This window comes from Podarcis erhardii, assembly GCF_964252035.2.
Source record: "Podarcis erhardii genome assembly, chromosome: 14".
Classification (NCBI taxonomy): Eukaryota; Metazoa; Chordata; class Lepidosauria; order Squamata; family Lacertidae; genus Podarcis; species Podarcis erhardii.
Genome location: NC_138503.1, coordinates 44,341,963 through 44,367,848, shown reverse-complemented (window position 1 = coordinate 44,367,848; position 25,886 = coordinate 44,341,963). Strand labels below are relative to the sequence as shown.

The 25,886-nt window shown below is 43.6% G+C and overlaps 2 protein-coding genes across 3 annotated transcripts; one reads left to right on the top strand and one right to left on the bottom strand.

Moving 5' to 3' along the window:
- On the top strand, window positions 1-25,599 carry EIF2AK1 (eukaryotic translation initiation factor 2 alpha kinase 1). Of its 2 annotated transcripts, none has more exons than XM_081839756.1 (15): window positions 1-400; window positions 3,199-3,357; window positions 4,739-4,875; window positions 5,791-5,822; window positions 7,223-7,322; window positions 9,446-9,526; window positions 10,366-10,466; window positions 10,938-10,998; window positions 12,169-12,450; window positions 13,102-13,210; window positions 14,095-14,201; window positions 22,528-22,648; window positions 22,739-22,818; window positions 23,436-23,669; window positions 25,397-25,599. In XM_081839756.1, exons 1-15 carry the CDS (start codon window positions 262-264, stop codon window positions 25,523-25,525), a joined length of 1,872 nt encoding a protein of 623 aa, XP_081695882.1. In that variant the 5' UTR covers window positions 1-261; the 3' UTR covers window positions 25,526-25,599. The 2 variants fall into 2 exon arrangements, with proteins under 2 accessions (XP_081695882.1, XP_081695881.1); XM_081839755.1 differs by having other exon boundaries at window positions 2-400; window positions 10,938-10,994; window positions 12,162-12,450.
- ANKRD61 (ankyrin repeat domain 61) lies at window positions 15,114-20,948 on the bottom strand. Its single transcript, XM_081839970.1, has 3 exons — window positions 20,595-20,948; window positions 17,041-17,111; window positions 15,114-16,121 (listed from the first exon to the last, which is right to left on the bottom strand). The coding sequence occupies exons 1-3, from the start codon at window positions 20,748-20,750 to the stop codon at window positions 15,233-15,235; spliced, it is 1,116 nt and encodes a 371-aa protein (XP_081696096.1). The 5' UTR covers window positions 20,751-20,948; the 3' UTR covers window positions 15,114-15,232.
- Window positions 25,600-25,886: the final 287 nt, after the last annotated feature.

Below are 25,886 nucleotides of genomic sequence, written 5' to 3'. Positions count from 1 at the left end.
TGGGGGCTCAGTGCGCGACTTGCACACTGAGGAGACCCGTCCGGGCTCGCCCTCTTTCGCTCGAGAGCGGCCGCGCTTTTTTCCTGTCCCCGGGCAGAGCCAGGGGGCGCCGGCGGGGCGGCCGAGCTTGCATGTCAGGAGACTCCGGCCTAGCGAGGGAGGCCGGGCTCCGTCCCCGCCTTCTTTCCCTCAGCGCGCTGCGCCTTCAGGCCCTCCAAGGTGGGGGTGGGAAGAAGGGCCTCGGCTGGGAGCAAAGCAGCCATGTGGCGAGAGGACGACGCCGGCTCCTCCGGGCAGCGGCAACGGCGGCCGTGGCGGGTTGAGGAGGCTTCGCCGACGCCTCCCGCAGCCATCGCGTTCCCACAGGACAGCGATGGAGGGACGGAGCTGCCCTTCGACGGTGCGTTACCCAAGGGGGTGCAAATACAGTGGTAGCTCGGGTTACAGACGCTTCAGGTTACGGACTCCGCTAACCCAGAAATAGTACCTCGGGTTAAGGACTTTGCTTCAGGATGAGAACAGAAATCGCATGGCGACGGCAGTTAGTTAAAGTGGTACCTCAGGTTAAAAACAGTTTCAGGTTAAGAACAGACCTCCAGAACGAATTAAGTTCTTAACCCGAGGTACCACTGTAATGGTTTCGAGAGGGAAGGAAGCGCGGTGGGGGGGGGGGAGGGAAGGACTCCCCTCTTGCACGGTAGGGGGGAAACGTGTGCAAGCTGAGCCCCGTCATGCTAGCCCTACTCAAGAGTAGACCCGTTGAAATGACGGGGCACGGCTTGCCTCGGGGTCCATGGACTTCGCTGTGGCTGCTCTGCGTTGGGTGCGACGCTTAGGAGAGGTTAAGTTCCCAGCTATGGTGTCTCCTCAGAAGTAAGGACTAGTGGGACTTGCTCCCAGGCAAGTGCTGCGGATTGTGGAGCCGTTATTATTATTTATTATATATTGTGCTAGAGAGAACAAAAAAGAGAGAGGCAGGTCTCTGCCTCAAGGGACAGTATAAAATTTGACACAAGGGAGCCAACCTATGGGGAAGGAGGGAGAGACAGAGGCTAATAATTATACCCCATAAAGGACAATTTGCTTTTCAAGACCTGTAATAATAAAATCTAATTGGAGGTGTGAATTCCATTTTTGTCAGTTCCTGTTGGCAATAGAAGCTTAGGCTGTGTATACACCATACTTTTAAAGGGGGGGGGGTTAATGGGAACTGTAGTTTACTCCCCCCTGAGCTACAATTCCCAGCACTGCTAACAAACCATAGTTCCCAGGTTTCGTAGCGGGGCCGTGTGTTGTAAATTGTATGCTGTGTACATAACCTTGGGCTGCAATGCTACTCCAACTTAGCTGGGAGTAAGCGCCATCAAATTCAATAGGACTTCGGAGTTGACATGCTTAGGATCCTGCTGTTACTGGCCTGTCCCAGTGCATGTGTGCTTGGGAGTAACTCCACACTGAAATTCACAGGACTTGCCATCAAGCAAAGGTGAAAGGGAAGGTTTATGTCCCAATAAACTCAGATCACAAGTGGTAAAGCGTTTACTGAGCCACGTCACTGTGGACAAGGGCTTTATCTATTCAAAAATTGCTCTGCTGGAAAATGTGCCAATATCCACCCACCCTACCTGAAAGGGATCAGGTTTGAAAACAACACATGAATTTGCCGTATGTATAAATTCTGTCAATATTTGTGTTTGCTTTGGGATAAGGCTTGGTAAACGAGGCTTTAGAATAATTAATGGATAGAATAGAATAGATTCTACTGCTTTGCACTGCAGGAAAACAGTGGGCAAGGAAGGGGGATTATTTGTGCCCTCACAGGAGACTAGCTGCTGGAATTATTTTAACGGCATGGAAGACAATAATATACCGAGAGTTATGCAACTAAAACAATCTAGCCGGGACTGTACATGTCATAACATGCAGGAGACATCCAGATCATAGGGCTTTTGAATCATTTTAGTTTTGCTGCTCTCACTGTTTCTGGTTAAACAACATATTTTGACATAGTCTCCTACCTGCCCTTGGGTTGAGTTCCACCCCCCAGCCCCGTTTCAGAAATGTTAACCTTATAAACCAAGAATGGGGTAGCTGTGGCCTACCAGATTTTGTCGGACTACAATTTCCATAATCCCTGACCATTGGCCTTGCTGGCTGGGGTTGATGAGAATTGGGAGCTCAATAACATCTCGAGAACCATAGGGTGCCCCCCCCCCGTTAGTTAGAGAAGCTGGATTACCGTATTTAGCAGTTTTTGTGTTAGGATGGAAGAATGTGCATGACTAAACAGTTATATAGTTACATCATTCTTCTTCACCTTGAGGCAGAGTTAGGGGGCAGTTTCATCATTCCTACTGATCTGTCTTGTGACTTTCTCTTTAGGGCCTCTGGGTACTCTATAACTGCATCAGCTGCCCTTTTTATTATACTGATGCAAACCATGTTCTTTATCATTCCAAACTTACGCTAACTTAAAAGCAGCCTCCTTATATGTTCTGCATCCTGAGATGGGGTGGCATCAGGCCAGGGGAGGTGGGGAAAGGCCCACCCATTTGTCTCTATGGCAACAGTCTTTTTGGGCATGTAAATGTCAGTGCTTAACAGACCAGCTAAGGTCATTGCCTTTCAAAGAAATTGGTCTGACCGGTTCAACAGCTTCTTCTAGAGTCTAAACCTCACTTGATGCAGAATCACAGGCCTGGAAGGGACATGTGGATATCATCCAGACTAACCTTTCACCAACTCATGAGAATAGTTTATTTTTAATGATATTATTTCATCAAATGTTACATTGCTTGATTGTTTAAAACACCCACACCCACACACACCCTTAAAGACATTTGCATATCAGCCTGCTAGATGGAACTATCCCTACCCCATATGCTGTTCAGGAGGAGGTTTTTCCAACTCCTCCAGAGCCAAATTCAGGGAGGGCAGCAGGGAGTGAAAGCCCTGTTGCACAGTGGAAACCCTTGCGCAGGGCTTCTGCAGATAGAATTTGTTGGGTTGGTCCTGCCTTTTACCTGGGAAATATGTGGTCTCAATAACACTGTAAAACATTCCAGCTTTGATATTTCTTAGAATAGGAATATTACATAAATTGCCGTTTAATTCCACAGTGTTTTCAACTGCTCATGAGAAAAGGTGCTGGTCAGCAAGCCTGCCTTTCAGCTTTAATTTTTGCCTTGTCTATTTCAGATTCTGATTGGCCTGCAGAGCTTCGAGGTGCAAACGGTTCTCAAAAGTTAATGAACATTACAACTTCGTTTGCGAACCAGCTCCTGCTCGTTTCACTGCTAGAGCATCTTTGCCATGTGTATGCACAAGATCCAGCACGTTCAAGACGTTTGTTTCAATGTTAGTAAGAGCTTGACTTACTCTTGCATGGTAGAGTGGTGGTTGTCAGTTCCAGCAGCTGAAGAATTGCATTATTTTGTCTGAATTTATTATATTATATAAATATATTAAATAAGAATGTAGCTAATAATAATTTGAGCACATTAAGGTTGCAGTCCTATAACCCTAACCCTGTAAGTACTTCAAGGGTCGTAAACCTCATTGAACACATCGGGTCCTACTTACAAATAAACATCAATAAGCTTTCAGCTCACCATACATCTTTTATCGGTGGTGCAGCCTCAACTTATCTGAATTTCAACTTAATCTTTAACTATTCTGTTGTGTTGTTATTATCTTTGCTCCATCCAGTAGGAAAGTAAACAATTTTAGCTGCCAGTTCAAAGTCTTAGATCACTTAACAAGTTCAAAGTTCTCATGTTGCTCTTGAAATGGACGTATTGTAAAAAAAATCAAAAAAATCAGCCATAGTAGTTCATTTAGTTCACATTGGGACAGCTCAGTTGGTAGAGCATGACTCTTAATCTCAGGGTTTTGGGTTTGAACCCCACATTGGGCAAAACGTTCCTGCATTGTAGGGGGTTAGACTAGATGACCCTTGTCGTCCCTTCCAACTCTAAAAGTCTATAATTCTATGAAGGCTGAATTTTATGTGTCATTTTGAATGTAAAAGCTAATCCAGAGCTTAATGCTAGAGGTATAACTGCAGCATGTTAACATGCGCAAGTGGATACCTGACATGGTGTAAGGTATTAATAAAACACTAAAGCAATTTTAAAATACCATTAAAATCCCAAAGAATAACTACAAAATGCACAGCATTTATTAAATACAGGAATGCATATATTAAATACGGACAGGCACACATTTCCATGCCACCCACATTTCCACCCACCCACAAACCATCTGCTATTCAGACTGATTATTAGATCCTGTTTGATTTGGGTAGGGCAGGAGGGGTTTTTCTTTGAGATAATCAACCTCCTGGAAGCTCCACCCCATGGTTACATTTGAACAACAAGAGTGTTCAGAGAGGAATGCTGAAACTCACCACAGTCCAAGCCTGGCATTAAAATACAAACAAACAAACAAACAAACATCCAACCCCACAGCTTTTGAATTGGGGCGGTTTCTGGAGACCTTTTATTTTAAAAGTGTATTCTAATACTTAATTATAAAAAGATGGTTCCATAGTTTGGCTGAAACATTTTTGTTGAGTGTCAAAATGTTTCAGATTGCAAAGATCATTTCCTTGTAGGTAGCATCAGCTGTCAGTGCAATTTAAGCAAAGCTAGGCCATGAGCTGTTTTTAATAATCTGAGTGTTGTGTAAAGTTCAAATGTTTGATTTCTTTTCAAATATTTTCCCTCCTTTTGTACAGTACTGTGTAAGACATTTACTGGAATGCACTTGCTATCTGATTTTGCTGTCCGCGAAGAATTCAGTAGTTTGCGCCTGCAGCACAATCGAGCCATTACTGAATTGATGAAAGCAGCCAACCAACAAATACTCAATGAGGTAAGCTTACTTCAAACTTTATTCCATTTCTCTGCTTCTCAGTTCCCATGATTAGCATAAAAAGTACATGGGGAAGAGTATAGGACTTCAGATCTTTGGTTTCTTTTTGTGATTCTTATGCAGACCAGAGAATTCTACTCCAGTGCTCTCCTCTTTGTTCATACTCCTTTACAAGGGCATGGACTACATTATCTTTTAATGTATGTATAGGTACTTTATAAGTGTTTAATAATAATCCGGAGATCACATCATTAGGAGCATGGTGAGGTTGGTGTAGTGAGATCTATTCTTCTCCATGTGTCAACAAATCTTTTTTTAAAAGGACTATAGTGTTTCATGGAAGGATAAAAATAGATTGCAGCCTGTTTGGTCATTGTGCTAGACCATGGGTTGTGCTAACTATAGTGTATAATCTAAACCAGGGTTTGAGCCTAAAAAAACCCATACCGCAGTTCAGCACAGTTTGTCTGCTTTTATTTTCCCTATTACTGATCCCAAACAGCATTTTTAAAATTTAAATATCATGCCAAACCATAGTTTCTGGTCTAGTATGGACATATGTTAAAGTACTTGCCAGGAGTTCACAAATTTGGTTAAGGATCTGAGTGACACACTGACATATAAACAGTGGCAGCCAAATGTGTCCCTACACGTCACAGAACAGTCAAAGTCTTTCTTCTAGTGTGGCCATTGCACAACTGTTGGCTCAGGCTGATCGGAGCTGGAAGACACCAAATTAGCAAAGGCTGTCTTAGCAGCCAAATTTCAAGTTAGAAAAGTAAAGATTTTTGCTTTACCTCTGCCAAGAAAGTCTGCAGGAAATCCATATGAAAGTTAAAATAAATTAATTCAGCCTTCAAAGAAACTGCTGCAGGAGCCCCTCCTCATTGTGTATGTGTTTTTTTATTTTTGTAGGAATTCGGGAAGAGTGATTCTTACACAAACAGGTATGTGTTCAAAGTGTTTCAACGAATGTTTAAAATTGCTTGTTGGGCAAGTAACACATTAACTCCAAAGTAAGTTTCACTGAGCTCAGTGGGGCTTAGGTAAAGGTAAAGGTACCCCTGCACTTGTGGGCCAGTCGTGTCCGACTCTAGGGTTGTGCGCCCATCTCACTTAAGAGGCCGGGGGCCAGCGCTGTCCGGAGACACTTCCGGGTCACGTGGCCAGCGTGACGAAGCTGCTCTGGCGAGCCAGCACCAGCGCAGCACACGGAAACGCCGTTTACCTTCCCGCTATAAAGCGGTACCTATTTATCTACTTGCACTTAGGGGTGCTTTCGAACTGCTAGGTGGGCAGGAGCTGGGACCGAAAGACGGGAGCTCACCCCGCAGCGGGGATTCGAACTGCCGACTATGTGATCGGCAAGCCCTAGGCACTGAGGTTTTACCCACAGCGCCACCCGCTTACTTCGCAGTAAATGTGTTCATTTACTCTCTCTGCCAGAGTCCTCAGTATTACAAATATAAAATGTTTATTATTAGAAGTGTTTAAAAAAATCAAAACAGGAGATTCGATACTGAAAGTGGAAGTTTTAAAACAATATCTAGAGTTTCCCATGAAACTCTAGTATTGTTGGAACTATGCTTTTGAGAACCAACTGGAATTATGAAACCATGAAAGCATGGTTTGATCCTCCCCCTTTCTTGCTTACACTGGTATTTTTCATCAAAAATAGGGGGAATTGTACCATAGTTAGGAAACCTGACTTGCTTGTTTTCTGCCCCAAGTGTCTACTGCAATCAGCCTTCCCCCAGCTCAGTGCTCCAAATATTTCGAACTACAACTTCCTCCATCCCTAACCATGCTGGCTGGATCTTATGAGAGTTGTGGTCCACAACATCTGGAGGGAACCAGCTTGGTTAAGGCTGGTCTGACAACTATGACAAATCCTTTCTTTTTTAAAAAAAGAATGTGTATAAAAAGGTGTCTGAGAATAGCAAATTATGTCACTATGGATTTGAGTGATAGAGATTTGTGTTCCTTCAGTGTCACAAAATTTGTCTGGATGGAGAAGGAACCTCAAAATGAATATATAGTAGCATCACTTCATATTTTTGTAGTACCTTATATATTCGTCTTTGAATCAAAACTACATGAAGCTGATTAATATCTTCTAACATTTTTATAAATGAAAAGTATCCTTGGACAGTGTGACTGAAAGCATGGGAGGACAGGAAGGTACTCTAAACCACTTAAATCCTACCATTTGAATGCTAAAAATGCATGTCCCCCATTATTTTTCTGCCCATGAAGGAAAGTTACATTGTTGGTGATTCTAATACCTTTTTATTTTGTGATGTATTTTGTTGCTACAACCAGTGATGCCCATCTTTTTAAAAACTAGGGAAAATGAAATTATCTTTGAAGCACAGACTTCTCGCTATATCAATGAATTTGATGAGATGACAAGGCTAGGAAAAGGAGGGTACGGCACTGTATACAAGGTATTATTTATTTTTTGTTTTAACAACTTTGTAGTAACGGTTTATATTACTGGGTGAGCTTCCATAATAAGAAATACTCAAAGAGAAGGGAGTCCAGGATGGATGGAGTTTTCTAAAGCAGAGGTTCTCCTGTTTATTAGAGCTTAATTGGACTAAAATACTGGCGCGTGCTAGAAGAGATGAGATCACAAACTGTGGAACAAACCAACCGTAAGGACTTTAAGGTTTGAACTCATTTGGTGCGAATGACGGTGGGGGGGGAGCCTACGGTTTCTTTATTTAAAGTTTTCTTCTCTACATTTATGATTCGGCAACCCTCCTCTGAATCTTAGTTCAAATTATATTTGTACAAGCAAGGATGGGAAAAATTGGATTATAAATATAGAATATAACATCAAACGGAACTGTGTGTGTAAAAAAAAAATGAAAAGGGGAGGGAAACAATATTTTGGAGAAGGTTTACGAGATGACTTTCCCCCATCCTTTATTATCTACAAAGTGAACTAAATGACGCTAAGAGGACTTGGAATTTAATTTAATTGGAAGTATAATTGTTCATATATCTTAAGCTGGAAGGAAGAATGAAAGGAGTCTGTGAGCTGCTAAGGAACTGATAAGGTTCTTTATTGAGCCATCTGCAGTTTGACAGACCACTCTTCTTCCCAAGCTGAGATGAAAAATTGTGACAACAGTTTATTTACTGGGTCAGAGTGACTTTTGCAGCTGTTTTTAAAGTTCTCGGAGCAAAACAATGAAGCACGGGACAGAGTGATGGAGAAATTTCTAGAACAACACTGGGATATCAGCTCCGCCCAAGGCAGGGGTAGGCAGTGTGCGGCCCATGGGCTGGATGCGGCCCACGAAGACCGTTTTACTGGCCCATGAGCCACCCCTGAAACGAGCCGCCCGCTCGGTGAGTCCCCCGCGCGCTGCGCTAAATCAATGCAGTGCGGCGCAGGGACTTGCTGAGAAGCACCAAAAATTGCGTCTGCGCACGCGCAGATACTGGAAATCGTGTTTGCGCATGTCCAGACGCCGAAAATTGCTTCTGTGCAGGCGCAATTTTTGGCATCTGGGCATGCGCAGAAGCAATTTCTGGCTCTGCGGACATGCGCAGATACGATTTCTGGCATTGCACTGTGCCAGTCTGGCCCATGGATGATCTCCTTGGGAGTGATCCGGCCCATGGCCGGTAAACCTTGCCAACCCCTGGCCCAAGGCATGATAGATAACAGCAACAATTGGGAGAAAGAAAGACATAACATCTTACTAGGACAAGAAGAAACACCATGGACAGAATAATTGCCACACACAGGATATAGTTTGAGTTCCTCACTTGCAGTTTTATAAATCATTTAATGTGTCAACACAAATAGAAGCTATTAATATGCAGTTGTTGTATAAGGGATTATTATTATGACTGGAATGTAATTGAAACTAATAAGATTTTGGAACGCAGAAAAAAAGAAAATAGCGAAACCATCAAATCTAGCATGCGGGGGACCACTTTAACTAAATTATATAATTCGGTATTCAATGATTGGTATTAATTATTGTATTATTATAATGAGGCTATTATTGGACTGTAATTGGAGGAGGAGTATACATGAGTAGCCAACAGTCACAATGTGAAGGTCAGGTAGCTGATAAACCTCTGCTCTTGCTGACCCTAGTTTTAAGCTGCAACCACCTGTTAATCTTTCCCTCTGCCTGAGCTGGGTGCCTGAACTGGGTGGTTTATATGTGTACATGGGGAACACTGTGTTCAATACTATTTTCTTTTTTAAAAACAAAATTTCTGAAAATGTTAAAAACCATTACCGAGCATAAATCATTGTATTCCAGGACAAATGCATGTACAGATGTTAAGTCTTGTGTGCAGTTGTCTACATGGCATTAAAACAGACTTGGGAAATCTTTTACATTACAGTTTAAGCTCATACCCACAGGGCATGCTTTAATCTAAAGCATTAAGGTAATTTCTCCATAGTGGCTGCTGGGACTGAGACGGAAGGGAGTTTACTGCACAATTGTTAATGTTGTGAGTGACCAGATAAAAGAATGTTGCCTGCCAGTTGTCATTTGGCCATCTCTGAGCTGAACTCTGCTGTATCTGCTTTCAGGTCCGAAACAAGCTAGACGGTCAGTTCTACGCAATTAAGAAAATTCTTATCAAGAAGGCTACCAAAATAGATTGTATGAAGGTATGCACTTATTTTACATCTGTTCATGTGTTTTGTTTGGCCTGTGGAAATTCATGACTCAGTGTAATTGGTTTCAAGATCTGATATTTAATGTTAATGGAAAGGGATTATGCCAGGATAGTGAAAGGAACAGAAAAGACAGAAAAAACCAAAAACTGTTGCTGTATAATTCGAATGATTCTGTAATCAGCTACTGTTTATGTAGATGAACAATGGTCCACAAGATACAGAATTTAGGTGATCTATCTATCTATCTATCTATCTATCTATCTATTTATCTATCTATTGTAACATCCGGAGGGCGGCAGTTCCCCATCCCTGCTCTAAAAGCAAATGGTATAAGAATGGATCATAGCTAGCCTTTTCAGTGCAGGTTAAATTTAGCCACTTAGCCCAGTATTCTCTGCTTTTGACTGGCAGCACTTCTGCAGAGCTCAGGCTGAGGTCTTTCCTGTTACTTTCTGCCCAATCCTTAATTGACTTTTGCTAGTATCTGAAAGGCTTAAATAAGAGTGCAAAGTCCTCTCCTTGCAGAATACTTTGCAGACAACTAATGAAGCTGCTAACAGCTGGATGGTTTAGCACAGTGGTTCCCAAACATCTGCCTGGAGGACTGAACCTGGGGCCTTCTGCATGCTAATACTGTGCCGTGCCACTGACACAGAACCCCTTATCACAAGAATAGCACCCTTTGGGGTTTTTTTTGGGGGGGGGATATAAGAATGATGTGCACCTCCAGTTTTATTTCAGGAAAAGTGTTCCTCAGTTCTCAAAATTCTGGTAAACAATGGCTTACCAATAATAAGAACAGGATGCATTCCTTCTTGTTTTTTTTGTAGGTGTTGCGGGAAGTTAAAGTGTTGGCTGGGTTGCAGCACCCTAATATTGTGGGATATCACACTGCTTGGATGGAACACGTTCAACCAGCAAGCCCAAAAGGGGAGTACAGCATTACTTCTGTGGCTTCTCTCTGTCGTACATAACACACCGCACATCCTAAACTGGCTGTTGCTACCCAGAGAAATATTTTGGGATCATAATAAACAGCTTTCTGAAATTTCCCCAGTCCCTAGCGTGGCATTAAAAAAAAAAGACAGCTCTGGTGCGGGAAAGGTTAAAACAAAAGCAATAAATATATTGTAGCACAATTCCATGGTGTATCGATTTTGGGAAAGCCGTGTGCTGTTCTGGTCCCATAAATGATTTGAAGATATAAAAATTGTGTGTGGGGTTGTTTTTTATAGGTTTTTGCATTCATAAATATAGTATCTGATCTTATTAACTATTGAGATTTTAAACCACCTACATGTTTATAAAGTAGGCAACTAAGAGGTATAATTTTACTATAATCCAATGGTACAGTCAGTCTGTCGTAGTAAAATGTTGTGTTTCTCTTCATCCAACTTGTAGGTGAGACAACTTTGAATTTACTATCCCTCAAAATGTCTTCTGGGCAGAGAAGTTCCGAGTATGTATCCTATGTATCAGTAAGAACAATCTCTTTTGGTCTTTTTCAAATAAAAGCCAAAAATATAGCAGGATGTTGTCTTAATCTATGGCAAGGATCTTTTCTTAAATCAAGTAATATAAAAATATATCTTTACCATTGCTATTCCTTTTGTCAGGTTGAAAAACAATACTGCTTCACCTTGTTCTTGATTGCTGAAAAATATTTCCATGACTAGTTATTTTAAAACTTGCTGGAGGGGAGAGCAGAGGTTTTCTATTTCATGGTCTCTGTGAAATCCTACATATGAGTCTGTGCCTATAAAAGCCACAGACCACTTCTAGAGCCCAAGCATGGAAAAGGCTGCATGTTTGGTGGGAGCAAGATTGACATTTTGCAGCTAGCGATTCCATTCCTACCTGCTATAGTGCAGCAGCTAACAGCTTGTTCATCCAAACGAAACATTTTAATTTCACATGTTTTATTTATATGAATGTTTGTGCAAGCGGAAGCAGGGGAACTGCTTTCGAACTCTAGAAGTGGGTCCTGCAGCAAAAGGTTTGAGTGTGGAGTGCCGCTGTTTGCTCCTCCAGTCTGCCATGCCCTGCTGCACACAACTCCATTCTCCTTCTCACCCCCAGCTGTCAGGAGATTTCCTGGAGAAGGGTGGTCTGATGCAGAAGAGTGAGAGGGGACAGCAGGCCCTGTTAATTACACTATGTTAACCTTGTTAACTTGGGATGTGGGTGGCGCTGTGGGTTAAACCACAGAGCCTAGGACTTGCCGATCAGAAGGTCGGTGGTTCAAATCCCCACGGCGGGGTGAGCTCCTGTTGCTCGGTCCCTGCTCCTGCCAACCTAGCAGTTCGAAAGCACGTCAAAGTGCAAGTAGATAAAGTGCCTTCTCTGGCGGGAAGGCAGACGGCGTTTCCATGAGCTGCTCTGGTTCGCCAGAAGCGGCTTAGTCATGCTGGCCACATGTACGTCGGCTCCCTCGGCCAATAAAGCGAGATGAGCACCACAACTCCAGAGTCGGTCACAACTGGACCTAATGGTCAGGGGTCCCTTTACCTTTACCTTTAACCTTGTTAACCAATGCAAACTCTGGCACAGCGTTTGAGGAACAGCAGTAGCAGGCATTTTCTCTCCCGCTCACAGTTCTTTGTCTCTCTCCTTACATTTCTTGCAGAGATCAGTACAGCATTCAAGATATGGAAGACAGCAGTTCCATTGTCTTTGCTGAATCTTCCGGTGGCAGAGACCGTAAAGGAAATAAAATGGATGCATGTGCGCTACCTGTTGAATTGCCCGAGAGCAGCTGCATGAATAACACAGTCAATGGATCAAGCGATAATGAAAATCATCCATCAATTGTATCCCCTTGCAATCATGCTAGCCTTGGCAGTGTTAGTACAAATGATTCTTGTACTGAAGAAGAATACTCCCAGAAGGGGATATCTGTGCAGCATCAGTGTCAGGTAAATACGGGTTCCTCTTAAACATACTTAAGTTCAGAAGATCTGTCTGAATAATACTGTTTTCTGAAGGTGTCTGAAAGTGAGCAGGGATGACTTCTGCCAAACCTCTACCAGCAGGGAGTTCCATAGGATAGGACCTGCCAAACCACAGGGGCATGTTGCAACACCAGAAGTGTCGCATTGGAAGACCTGTTATTTATTAAAATGTTTATAGACTGCCTTTTATCATTGAGGTGGCTTACAGAATTAAATAAATGTTGATATATCTGATGAATTTTGCTTTCCGATTCTACGATTGGCAGCTTCTTTCTTTGGGCCGCCTCCTTCTTGGTTTACTTTATTCTGTTTGTAAACATGTCCCATCTGACTTAATTCTTGAATATGCACATCCTAGTTTTATATTTACTTTTTTTTAATCCTTTCCTACTCTTGGGAGCTGAAAAGGGGTGAAAATGAACACACATTTTCACCTAAAATGTAACAGCCCTGGTGCTCCACCCCTCAGGATGGAAAGACTGGGGGAAATGGATGGACGAATGAATAAAATTTTATTTTTAAAAATGTTTTGGAAGTTGTACATGATCTGATAAAGTGGTGTGTGGGTGCATGTGTATGTATAACACACTGAAATGTTTGTATTTTTCTTCCCAGATAGAGTATCACCTAATGCTTCACATACAGATGCAGCTGTGTGAAATTTCATTGTGGGACTGGATTGCTGACAGAAACAAAGTATGTTTGAAAACAGAGGATGCTTCCAGTAAGTTTTGTTTTTGAAGGCAGAGTGGTGGGGGAGATTCAATGTTAACGTGATTTCCTGCCTTTAAGATAGACTTAAAATATAAATAAATATTATTCTCTGGGCAGCTGTAAAAAGTGCTTCTAGTATTTGCCTGTTGTTTTTTAAGCTGATTTCCATAACAATAAAGGCAATGAATCTTAGTCTGCATTTGAAAGCGGCAAATGTTTTCTTCCTTATTTGTAAATCCTAAAGCCAGGTTTCCGAAAAGCTATTTTCCATGGGCAGGTGCTCCTGCTCAACCCGCATGATCCTTCTCCCTGTCTAGCTGGGATGTGGAGAAGAGAATTCTCATCTTTGTACTGCTGAGGTTTTGCCTCATCTGCACACACCACAACCGAAGAAAATCCCCATTGAAAGGAATGGCTTTTCACGTTGCACTCTGGAGTTTTGGAGCCGGCAGCAGAGGGACAGAGAGGGGGGCTTCATCTGCCAGCTCCAAGACTCAAGCACTATATGACATGCACAGAGAACTTGGGAGGGCGGAAATGGTCAGTAGCAAGTTGCCACCACAAATGTGTGGGCCCCTGCATATAGTTGCAGAGGTGCTGTAGTTCATTGCATGCAGGAGGTCAAGAGTTCAATCTCTGGCATTGGCAGGTAGGGCTGGGGAAGACCCTTTGCCTGGAATATTGGAGAACTGCTACCTGTCAGAGCTAGATGGACCTTTGTTCTAGTTCTGTTTTCCCCAATCCAGTATCCTCCAGATGTTTTAGCCTATTCCTCCCATCAGCCCCAGCCAGCACTTCAGATGCTGTATTTTCATATTAACTTCTTTGTTGAAATAGCTGGATGTATTATGCTGTCACTTATAAAATACTTCACTCCCCACCCCTTTTTTAAAGGTCCTTATCACTATGTGGACAAGCAGTGGACATTAAAGATCTTCCAAGAACTGCTTGAAGGGGTGTATTATATCCACAGTATGGGAGTCATGCATCGGGACATTAAAGTAAGTAAAATTCTCACTCGGAGCTTGGAATTGTGGAGGAGGTGGGGATTATCTCTGCAGCTGGGGCACAGTTGGTACAATTTCTGGGCCCAATTTTAACCTTTAAAGCCCTAAACAGCTTGTCATGAGGCTACCCAAAAGACCGACTTCTTCCATATGTAGCTACCTGAACCTTAAGATCTCTCCAGAGGCACTGCTCCAGGTACCCCCACTGGGGGAAAAGGTGGGTAGCTACCAGGGAGAGGGCCTTCTTGGTGGTTGCCATCCTGGTTATGGAACAACTACACCAGTAAAGCTCACTTACTGTGTTCTTTGTGGTCTTTTCAGTGCCAGGTGAGACAGTTTTGTGCACCAAGGTGTGGTCCCCCAGAAGTTGTTGGGACTCCAGCTCCCATCATCCTAGGCTATAATGAAGCCACTATCTTTTGAACTGACCTACCTCACAGGGTTATTGTGAGGATCACATTGTGTGTGTAGTGGGGAGAAACAAATACACTATCTTGAGCTTCTTTGAGGAAAGGCAGTATAGCGATGATGACAAGAATGAGGAGAAGGCAGAAGAAGGAAGTAGAGGGAGGAAGGAGGAGGAGGAAGAAGAAGTAGTAATAATGGACAATAAAGCTGAGATGCCTATAGCCCTGACCTGGTGAATCCTTTTGCATTTGTGATTTCATTCCGAGCTTTGGGAGCTGATTCCATTGCATCAAGGGAGCTATTGTTATGATAACCAGAATCTTAATAATGACCAAGAAACCCTGCCATACAAGTGGAACTTTTTGTATGTAGAAATCCACTCCCATTATTCTTACAAATCTTTTACCCTAACAGACTGGTTTAAGTGGACGTTATTCAAATAACACTCGAGAGAATTAGTAATGCTTCAGAAGATAAAGCCAAATTAAAGTTTCTCACTAGTTTTTCTTCAAATTTAATTTAATTTAAACAAGCAAGCTTATTTCTGAAAGCTTTACGGGGCCCTCTTTTAGTTCTTCTTGTCTGATAGCGTTCCAAAATGTGTGTTGCACAGTAAATCAAAAATAATTTATTTTTGAAGCATAGGTGAACTCTTGATTGATGTATATGGAATGCCACAAGCTGGTTGGAATCACTCCTCTTAGCCAGAATTTCATGTTACCTCGATATACTTTCCTGATGTTGAATTTGCAAATATCCTGCAAAGACAAGACCTCTGAAGACACTCTCAGGAGCATATCTTTCAGCAGTCCACAGCATGAATGGCTGAGTGCTTTGGGTAAACGACCTTCCCTGTTTGTTAATTTCAAAGGATAGGATAAGCTTAGCAACCTCTTCAATACATCTCCCTGCCTTAGATTGGTCTCTTTTTCAAGAAACAGGAAAAGTGCAGACTCCTCTTCCTGTGTTAAAGCGTTAACATCTGCGTCATTATCAAGCAAGAGGTTTATTATATCTCTTCTGCCACTTCGGCAAGCGCTGTGAATAACTTCTTGCCCTTCCCAGTCTTTCATGTGTACATCTGCTCCATTGCACAGCAGTAGCTTAACACACTTATCACCTGCTGCTAAGACTATGCCAGCCTTGCAGGCTGAAGACCAGACAGCAAAGTGGAGCGGAGTTTCTTTGGTATCTGGAGTTGCGAGATTGACGTTCGCTCCGCAGAGGAGTAACATGGTAATTGCCTGCTGGTCCAGGATTTCAGAAGCTAAGTGAAGAGCAGTTTGGCCTAACCTATCCCTGTCATTTATATTGGCTCCATTCTTCAGCAGGTGTATTAGAGTTTGATGATATCTGTTGGCTACAGCTAAATGTAGAAGGCTGTGGCCATGGTAAATGATTGCGTCAGAATTCACCTGGAAGTCTTCCTCTGGTTTGACGTGAGGGTAGTTTTCTTCATTGCACTGTGCAATTCTCTGATGCACGTTCAAGGGGCATCCTGCAGTTCTGTATTTGGGAAGTGATGTAATAGGTGGTAAGATTCCATACAATTCCTCTTCCATCAGCCACCACCCTTATTAACCGCTGGGTGGTTTCCTCTAAAGAATTTGTCCAGTATTACCCTTCAACAATCAAGCAAAAACTATATTTCTTATCGTTTCTTCTTTCTTCTAGACCATAAAGTCAGTGTTGCCCAACCTTTATCAGTACATGTTGTTTGGGTATGAGGATGCAAGAAGTATGATAAGGCACATATCATGGATCATCTTAGATTAGCAGCAACCACAGAGCTGAACCTGAAGGTTTGGCTACTAAAGGTTTGCTTCCCTCTGCTACTGTCCTCCCTAGCACCACAGCCCGCTGGATTCCCAACTGCAAGGTGCTTTGCTTTATAAAGCAAAGCCGCTTAATTTAAAGGAGTGGAGATTGTGCCACACACAGGAGATTCTTTGTCATTGTGTTGGCCTTCAAAGGACTTGGGGGTCCACTAGTCAACTCCAAATGAGGTGGTGCTGTTCTAATGCACATGATAGGTTTTCCATATGCAGTCCCCACCCCTTGGTGTGGCCCTTAATCTACTGAGCCGGGGGAGCGTGTGGCAATACTAGCGCAATGCTGGAAAGGCATACAAGAGTGTAAGCTTGACTCTTAGCAGTGGGCAGGGCTGGTGTTAGGAATTGGCAGCTGTGGGCGCCTGCAGAGGGCTGGCAGAACCCTGGAGGCCATGGTCTCTTTGGTGTAGGACGTTCCAGAGAAATTAGACAATTTGGCTTTTCTTGGCATGACCCAACCAAACCTGGCTAACGTCTCATTACTTTTCTGGACTTGCTGCTGAATAGCTTTGGCCAAGCATATAGGGTTTTCTTCTGCCCACCAAAGGATTCCCAGATCTCTTATCTAACTATAATATATAGTTAAGCATTACCTTATTTCAGGAGGTTCAATTTGAAAGGTACTTTTCATATATCTTCCAAGTGGCTTCCTCCCGAACTTTTGCTGCCATATTGGTTCCGGGAGCAGGGAGAGGAGAGAGATCCAGAATAGGTATCGAAGTTTATCTGATAACCCTTTTATGCATGTTTGAAGTACAACTAAGGATTTTTATTAGCCCTATCAGAAGGGCTTATATCAGATTGCATTTATGATGCATGTGGCCCAATATACAACTGCCCTAAAACTGTCTTTCCACTCTGATTTGAAAGGGTGCGTGCTTCTATAGAGTACCGTATACAATGACTAAAATGTTGTGGAAGAAAAGCTACACTTATTTTGCATGCATGGAAAACTGTTCAGAGATTGTTACAATAAGGTATCTTGCACAAGTGCCTAGTTTTTGAGGTGCTTTTATAAATCTGTAATTATTTAAAAAGTTGGCCAGTTTTATAAGAAGTGCATAATATTTATTCTCAAATCTCATTTTACATTCAACATGTAGCCCCATGCTGTAAACTGAAAAAAGTCCACTAATTCAGTAAGCGTGCTTAGACTTGCAATCTTACTGCAGTTCTATGCAGTTCTACTCAATGGGGCTTAGTAAGTTTTGGAATTCCTGGGTTATTGAACATAATGGGGCTTACTTCTGAGTAGATATGTAAAAGACTGTTATCAGCCAGCCTGTTCTTTTAAGTATCAGTACCAAAATACGGTGATTTTCTGAAATCAGAGGAACACCTTAACTAATCAAAGGCATTAATATTCTGTGTGTATTAATATAGAATCTGTGTCCCGCATCTGTAGAAATAGCCTGTTGAACTTTCTATATGAAGGTCTTATAGTATCCAAACACTGTTGTCTTTTAGATTTTAAGGAGCATAGCAAAAACAAAGTTCTGTCATATAACCTTAAAATTCTATAGCTTATAGAAATATCATTTGCCAAACGGCATACATGAACTACCTGCTGAGGTCTACAAAAAGTGCCCAATTTCTAACTGACCTGGTAAAAATTGCCATAGTCACAGCAAGTTAAAAAGTGATGAAAATTCCCCCCTTGGGTATTAAGAAATCTCATATTCTTTACAATTTTGGTGAAAACTACCGATGTACTTTCTTCAGGCTTGCTGCAGAGCACATACTTTCATTGGTTAGGTGAAGTTCTAGTCAGCAGTTTAAAGGTTGTTAAGGTTTTCCTGCCCCATTAAAATATATTTAAAACAAATACTATCCAAATAGTGTCAGGCATAACAGAAAACAAAATGGAAACTAAAATTTTGCCAGGAGAACAATTTTTGCAGAGGGAGTCACCTAGTGGCTTATATGTAGAATGTCTGTTCCTTTACTTATGACAGTGTTTCCCAACCTTTTTTGGGCAAAGGCACACTTGTTTCATGAAAAAAATCTCGAGGCACACCACCATTAGAAAATGTTTAAAAAATTAACTCTGTGCCTATATTGACTATATATACAGTGGTGCCCCGCAAGACGAATGCCTCGCAAGACTGAAAACCCGCAAGACGAAAGGGTTTTCCGTTTTTTGAGGCACTTCGCAAGATGAATTTCCCTATGGGCTTGCTTCGCAAGAAGAAAGCCTATAGGGAAATCTCCGGGGACCTCTTTTAAATGCTGGCGGTAGGGAGCAAAGCCTTCCCCCCCCTCCGGCCTTCAGAAGAGGTCCAGGAAGGCCGGCGGGGGCCGAAAGGCTTTGCTCCCCACCGCCAGCATTTTAAAAGCAGTCCGGGATAGCAGGGAAGCGCTTCCCGCTATCCTGGACGGCTTTTGAAGGCAGGCGGGGGGAGCAAAGACTTTTGTTCCCCCGCCCGCCTTCAGAAGAGGTCCAGGACCTCTTCTGAAGGCTGGCGGGGGGTGAAAGTCTTTGCTCCCCCCTGCCTGCCTTCCCGGGAGAGCGGAGAAACGCAGCGTGTTTCTCCGCTGTCCCGGACAGCTTTTGAAGGCAGGCGGGGGGAGCAAAGCCGAAAGGCTTTGCTCCCCACCGCCAGCATTTTAAAAGCAGTCCGGGATAGCAGGGAAGCGCTTCCCGCTATCCTGGACGGCTTTTGAAGGCAGGCGGGAGGAGCAAAGACTTTTGTTCCCCCGCCCGCCTTCAGAAGAGGTCCAGAGGTCTTCTGAAGGCTGGCGGGGGGCAAAAGTCTTTGCTCCCCCCTGCCTGCCTTCCCGGGAGAGCGGAGAAACGCAGCACGTTTCTCCTCTGTCCCGGACGGCTTTTGAAGGGGGGGAGCAAAGACTTTCCGCTCTCCCGGGAAGGCAGGCACGGGGGAGCAAAGACCTTTGCCCCCCGCCCGCCTTCAGAAGAGGCCCTAGACCTCTTCTGAAGGCGGGCGGGGGGCGAAAGTCTTTGCTCCCCTCTGCCTGCCTTCAAAAGCTGTCCGGGACAGCGGAGAAACACGCTGCGTTTCTCCGCTCTCCCGGGAAGGCAGGCAGGGGGGAGCAAAGACTTTCACCCCCCGCCAGCCTTCAGAAGAGGTCCTGGACCTCTTCTGAAGGCGGGCAGGGGGCAAAAGTCTTTGTCCCCCCTGCCTGCCTTCCCGGGGGCTTTTAAATCGCCCTGGGACAGCGGAGAAGTCCTCCGCTGTCCCAGGGCGATTTTTAAATGCTGGCGGTGCACTTCTTGCAGCCGGGTCCCAGGCCCAAGCTGGGCGGGCGAAACCCCGACGGATGCCGGCCTGAGGCGCGCCTAACCCTGCCCCGCCGCAGGGTCGAGGCCTAGCCCTCCTCCAACTGCCCTGCTCCCCGTGCCCGTTTCCTCCGAGGTAAGTGGCTCCAGTGGAGCTGCCTCCCGCCGCGCGCGGACTGGGCGCCCCGGGAAGGCGCAGCGGCGCCCCGACCGCCCCCTCCGCCTGCGCTCGCTCCTCAGCCGGGCCAGCGGAGCACCGCCTGCCCAGCGCCCGCCACCCAATCGCGCGTCCTGGCGGCGGGAGGAGGGGGCGGCGTCGGCGCCCGGAGCCTGTGAGCCGAGGCGATGTGGGCCGGGCCTAAGCGCTGCCTCTGCCGTCGTTGCTGCCGCTGCTGCCGCCGCCGCCATAATGCTTGTTTGCTTTCAATGAGTGTGCCCTCCCACGGCACACCAGGCAACGTCTCGCGGCACACTAGTGTGCCGCGGAACACCGGTTGGGAAACACTGACTTATGAAATATAAGTGTGTGGTACAGCAGTTACCGTATATGAGGTTTTTTTGGCTCTGGACACATTTGGAAACCTAAGAAACTGTCAAGGGGACCATATGTTCCATATGATCACGTGCACCCAGTTTGCCATGGATGGCATGCGTCCCATCCAACACTGAACCTTCTCTCACAAATCACCCTGTCCCAGGAAAAGTGAATGGAGGCCAAGTTGTAAGCAAGCACGGTTTTTGATATTGCATCATTGCTGATCATCAAGCATGTCTGTTAAGGCATCAGCCTTGGCTTCCAATTTCCTGAGTTTATGGAGGCTGAACCAGCGTGAGGTAGTTTGATCTTAAACGGGGGGGGGGGGGGATTCTTGATAATGGAACAGTAAGTAATTTTAGACATATGATTACCCGGAAAATAGTTGGTTCGTGGACCAAGAGGTAATACATTAAACTTTGAAGTGTAGCCCCATCGTTGTCCATTACAGCGTCAAATAGCATTTTCTGCCTTTCATCTAATTCATGGGGTGGTTTCTTTCCATAGGAACCTCTAATCAGATTGCCCATGTTTAGCAAGAGAAAATGTGTAGCTGAGAACCCTTAGTTTGGAGAAAATGCAAAGGAATCTTGAGCCATCGTTCCTTTGTGATTATGCACAATGCCTGGTTCTAGAACCAGCCAGATGATACCATGACTCTTCCGTGTGGGCAGAGGGAGGGCTGAGCTTAGTTTGTAAAGAAGCTGTGCAAGAAACAGAGGGTTTGCGCAGCAGAAGCATATGTATTGCCTTTTTGGACTGTTTACCTGTTTTGAAACAAAATTTTAAAAAATTCCTTCCAGTAGCACCTTAGAGACCAACTAAGTTTGTTATTGGTATGAGCTTTCGTGTGCATGCACACTTCTTCAGATACACTGAAACAGAAGTCACCAGACCCATATATATAGTGAGAGGGTGGGGAAGGGTATTACTCAGAAGGGTGGTGGGAATGGGTGAAAAAGCAAGGGGTGAGATGGCTAAAAATAGCTTTATCATGTATAATGAGATAAGAATCCAATGTCTCTATTCAGACCAGGTCTCTCCATGGTTTTAAGTTTGGTAATAAATTGCAATTCAGCAGCTTCTCTTTCCAGTCTATTTCTGAAATTCTTTTGTAATAAGACAGCTACTTTGAGATCTTGTATAGAATGTCCTGGGAGACTGAAGTGTTCTCCACCTGGTTTCTCTGTCTTGTGATTCCTGATATCAGATTTATGTCCATTTATCCTTTGGCATAGAGTTTGGCCTGTTTGTCCAATATAGAGGGCTGAAGGGCACTGTTGGCATTTGATGGCATACAGAATGTTAGAAGATGAGCAATTAAATAGTCCTGAGATGGTATGTTTGATGTTGTTGGGGCCAGTAATGGTGTTGTCCAGGTGTATGTGGCAGCAAAGTTGGCATCTGGGTTTATTTCAGGCTCTGGTACCAGTGTCCATGTTAAGTCTGGTTGCTGTATTACTGTGGGTGAGGAGTTGTTTAAGATTGGGTGGCTGTCTGTAGGCAATGAAAGGTCTTCCTCCCAGAGCTTGAGAAAGAGAACTGTCATTGTCTAGAAGAGGTTGTAGATCTCCGATGATGCGTTGAACTGTTTTAACTTGTTTACCTGTTTGTCGATCCTGGCCTACACCTGCATGGAATTGTTATTTCAGCTGTCAGTCACTTAATACAAAAGTAAAAATTCTCAAAGCGACTGAACAAGATAAAATGCAACGAATTTAAAACCGTATAGATGTAAAACAAACTGTGAACAATGCAAAATAAACCTACCCACCCCACTAAAAGATTAGCACAATGTAGAAAGCTTAAATACCAAAGGTCCGAGAGCCCCCCCCAAAGCCTGGTGCCTAAATGTAGTGATGGCACCCAATGTGTTTCCCTTGGGAGTACATGCCACAGACAGACCACCCAGCACTGAAAAGGCCCATTCTCATGTGGCTATTGGAGTAACTGGACATGAGGGGTTAATTTCCTTCAAGAGCGTAAACCACCCCATGGATGAGTTTGACGCAGGTGCAAAGTCAGCCAAGCCAGTTGCTATGGTAACTGCCCAGTGCCTCAGCTATATCTTTGATAAATGCATGTCAGATCAGTAGTCTGTCTGTCTGTCTGTCCCTTTGCTGCCAACTCATCTCTAGAGACAGACCAAAAACAAAGGCAGATGAGAAGCTTGGACTCTGCGTCAAGTACAGCTTAGTTCTTAGGTTAAATGTAATTAATGAATGAGTGAGAAATGCAAGGTTTCATGCATAAAATATTCAAATTTTGTGAAATATATAACCAGCTTACATTATCCTGTTTTCACAGCCCAGAAATATCTTTCTACAAGGACCTGACCACCATGTGAAAATAGGAGATTTTGGGCTGGCCTGTAGAGATATTATACAAGAAGATACAACCCAGTTGCTAAATGCAAATAAGATAAATGGTAATTTCAAAGCAGTTTGGCCTTTACTTAAAAATTGGCAGTGTGGTATCCTAAGAATTAATTCTAAACTTTGTCTTTTTTGTTGCATAGATCTAATACATACTTCTGGGGTGGGTACTTGCCTGTATGCCTCACCTGAACAGCTACAAGGCTCTCACTATGACTTCAAGGTACAGCCACTCAACCCTTACTTACTTACTTACTTACTTACTTACTTACTTATTTACTTATTTAAACACTTTACCTCCGTTTTAGTAATTGGGCATACATGTTCAAGAGCATTATTGATGGGTGTTAACAAAAGCAAGCTGATGGGCAGGAGCTGGAGCAAAGTCAGTCAGTTCAAAAAGAAGGCACTAGAGCCATGTGGTGTAACATTCAAAATGGAAACAGCTAAATGCAAAAAGTAAAAATAGAGAGTTCTATTTGCAATGATGAGAGGGAACAGAACAGCTGCAAACAATTATTTATGCCCACAGATGAGGTAAAAATGGACCGTGTATGTCAAGTGGCCTGATTTTTATGGTGGACAAAAATATAATGGCACTCCAATGTTTGTTTGAAATTTCATGGCTTATTAAGTATGGTTGCATGAAAATTACCAACACCTGTTTTTTAAAAGGCATTTGTTTCTGGGCAAGCTTCTTGAAACATTAGGTTATTTTCTGATATTTTTACAGCTGTATCGCTGAATGCAATTTTAGGCCATTTGTAATGCATTCATAATTTCTCTTAAAACGTAATTATTTTGTGTGCTAATGCTCATATTTCTCTTTTCTGCCAATAGTCAGATATGTACAGCTTAGGTGTGATCCTGTTAGAACTCTTCCATCCATTTGGAACAGAAATGGAAAGAACTGAAGTTTTGATGGGCTTAAGACGTGGCAACATCCCCCTCTCCTTTAGCAGGAAGTGGCCTATACAAACTAAATACATTAAGCTGCTTACCAGTTCGGTATCATCGCACAGACCAAGTGCAGGTCAACTTCTTGAAAGTGAACTCTTCCATAATTCAGCAAATGTAAGTTTTTACTATATATTGGCTTTGTAAAAGAAGGCCCCTTCTGATTCTACATTCCGTGATATGAGGGAGACATCTGCAGGGTGAGCTTCATTCTTCGAGATTTACTTGCTGTTTGGGTCAGGCTAAAGGCTCGCCTGCTCCAGCTTCCTGTCCCACAACTAATCATATTCCCATGAGAGTCCTGGAAGCACTTTCCCCAGGTTACCAGCATTCGTTATTTCAGAGGCATACTGCCTCCAACATCAGAGGTGGAACAAGCTGCCCAGAATGGATGGGGGAACCCAGCCAGATGGGGAGGGTTTAAATAATAAAATTATTGGAGTCTGTTCAACTCCCGAAACTGTTTGAAAACCAAAGTGCGGCTTCCAGTTGGCTACAGGAGCTTCCTGCATTCTTTCGGAAGCTGTGGAAGCCGTGTCGGACATTGGGCTTCCAAAAAACATTTGCAAACTGGAACACTTCTGGGTTTGCAGCGTTCAGGAGCTGATTACTTTGACAACTAAGCCATTCGGGAACCAAGGTACCACTGTATTGCAAAAAAGGAATTGTGCAGGCCATTCAAAACTGCTCCTAGCAAGGTTAACATTTAAGGAAGGTAGATGATTATTTCCTGACGTTACTACACAAAAGGATAACATGTACTATATAGCCAACGTTGGCATCTCATTACTTTAAAAAAAATTAGTTTTTAATGTAAAACAGCAGTTTTATAGTATTAAAATCCTTTGTCCTTTTAGTCATAGTACAGTGGATCCTTGGGTTACGTTACCTTTGGGTAATGTAACTTTCGGGTTGCAAACGTGGCAAACCCGGAAGTGTATACTTCTGGGTTTTGCCACGTGCACATCAGCAGAAGTGCTCCATCTGCACAGAAGTGGCACCTTTTCTTCTGAAATTTTCGTAATTCATATCCGGAGGGTCCACTGTTTTAAGGAGGTTCCTTAAACCCCTTCTCACTCACAAAGAACATGGGTTTGCTTTAATAAATCACAATTTGGACTGAAATGATTTTTACTACCTTATAGTATTCTTGGTTTATTTCTCTGAGCATTAGTAGTTTTCTTTGAGTCTTACTGGCGCTGTGGTCTAAACAACTGAGCCTCTTGGGCTTGCTGATTGGAAGGTCAGCGGTTCAAATCAACAGGATGGGGTGAGCTCCCGTTGCTCTGTCCCAGCTGCTGCCAACCTGGCAGTTTGAAAGCATACCACTGCAAGTGGATAGATGCTGCTGCTGCAGCAGCAGGAAGGTAAATGGAGTTTCTGTGTGGTCTGGTACTCGTCATGGTGTTGTGTTGTGCCAGAAGTTTAGTCATGCTGGCCACATGACCCGGAAAGCTTTCTTCGGACAAATGCTGGTTTTCTCAGCCTGAAGTGAGATGAGTGCTGCATCCCATAGTCACCTTTGACTGGACTTAACCATCCAGGGGTCCTTTACCTTACTGTAGAGTGACACAGATAAGCTAATGTCCAGCTGTTCCCGGAGCCTTCTCCAGCCCCAGTGGCCTTCGGCTGTTTTGAGCTATTACAACTCCCACCATCTGTTGGCCATGCTGGTTAGAGCTAATGGAAACTGTAGTCCCCAACATCTAGTTACCAAGATGGAGAAGGCTGTACTAGCATTGTGACTACTGCTGGGAACTACATTCATTTTCACTAAAATTGTAATGGCATTACCTTTGTACATTGTTCAGATACCATACTTGTGTCTCCTGTTTTGTTTTTAGGTTATTTACAATCTTCAGCAGAAAGTGATGCAACAACAAGAAGAAATTAAGTTGCTTAAAGAAAAAATCAAGCTATTGCAAGAGAAAGATGAGAGAGGCAGAATTCAGCAACTTGGCTCTCCTGTTTAAGTAGAAAAACAAAACCAAGTATTTATATCATGTTATGCAAGGTACATTGTTTTTATATAAAATTGCTTAAAGCAGCTTGTGTGCCTATGTCATATGTAGTTTGCCATTGTCAGAAAGAAGAAATGCAGACGTAGGCGTCATGTACATAAATGAATGGGTTGACAGTACAGTGGTACCTCTGGTTAAGAACTTAATTCGTTCCAGAGGTCAGTTCTTATCCGGAAACCATTCTTAACCTGAGGTACCACTTTAGCTAATGGGGCCTTCCGCTGCTGTCGCCGTGTGATTTCTGTTCTCATCCTGGGTCAAGATTCTTAACCCAAGGTACTACTTCCGGGTTAGCAGAGTCTGTAACCTGAAG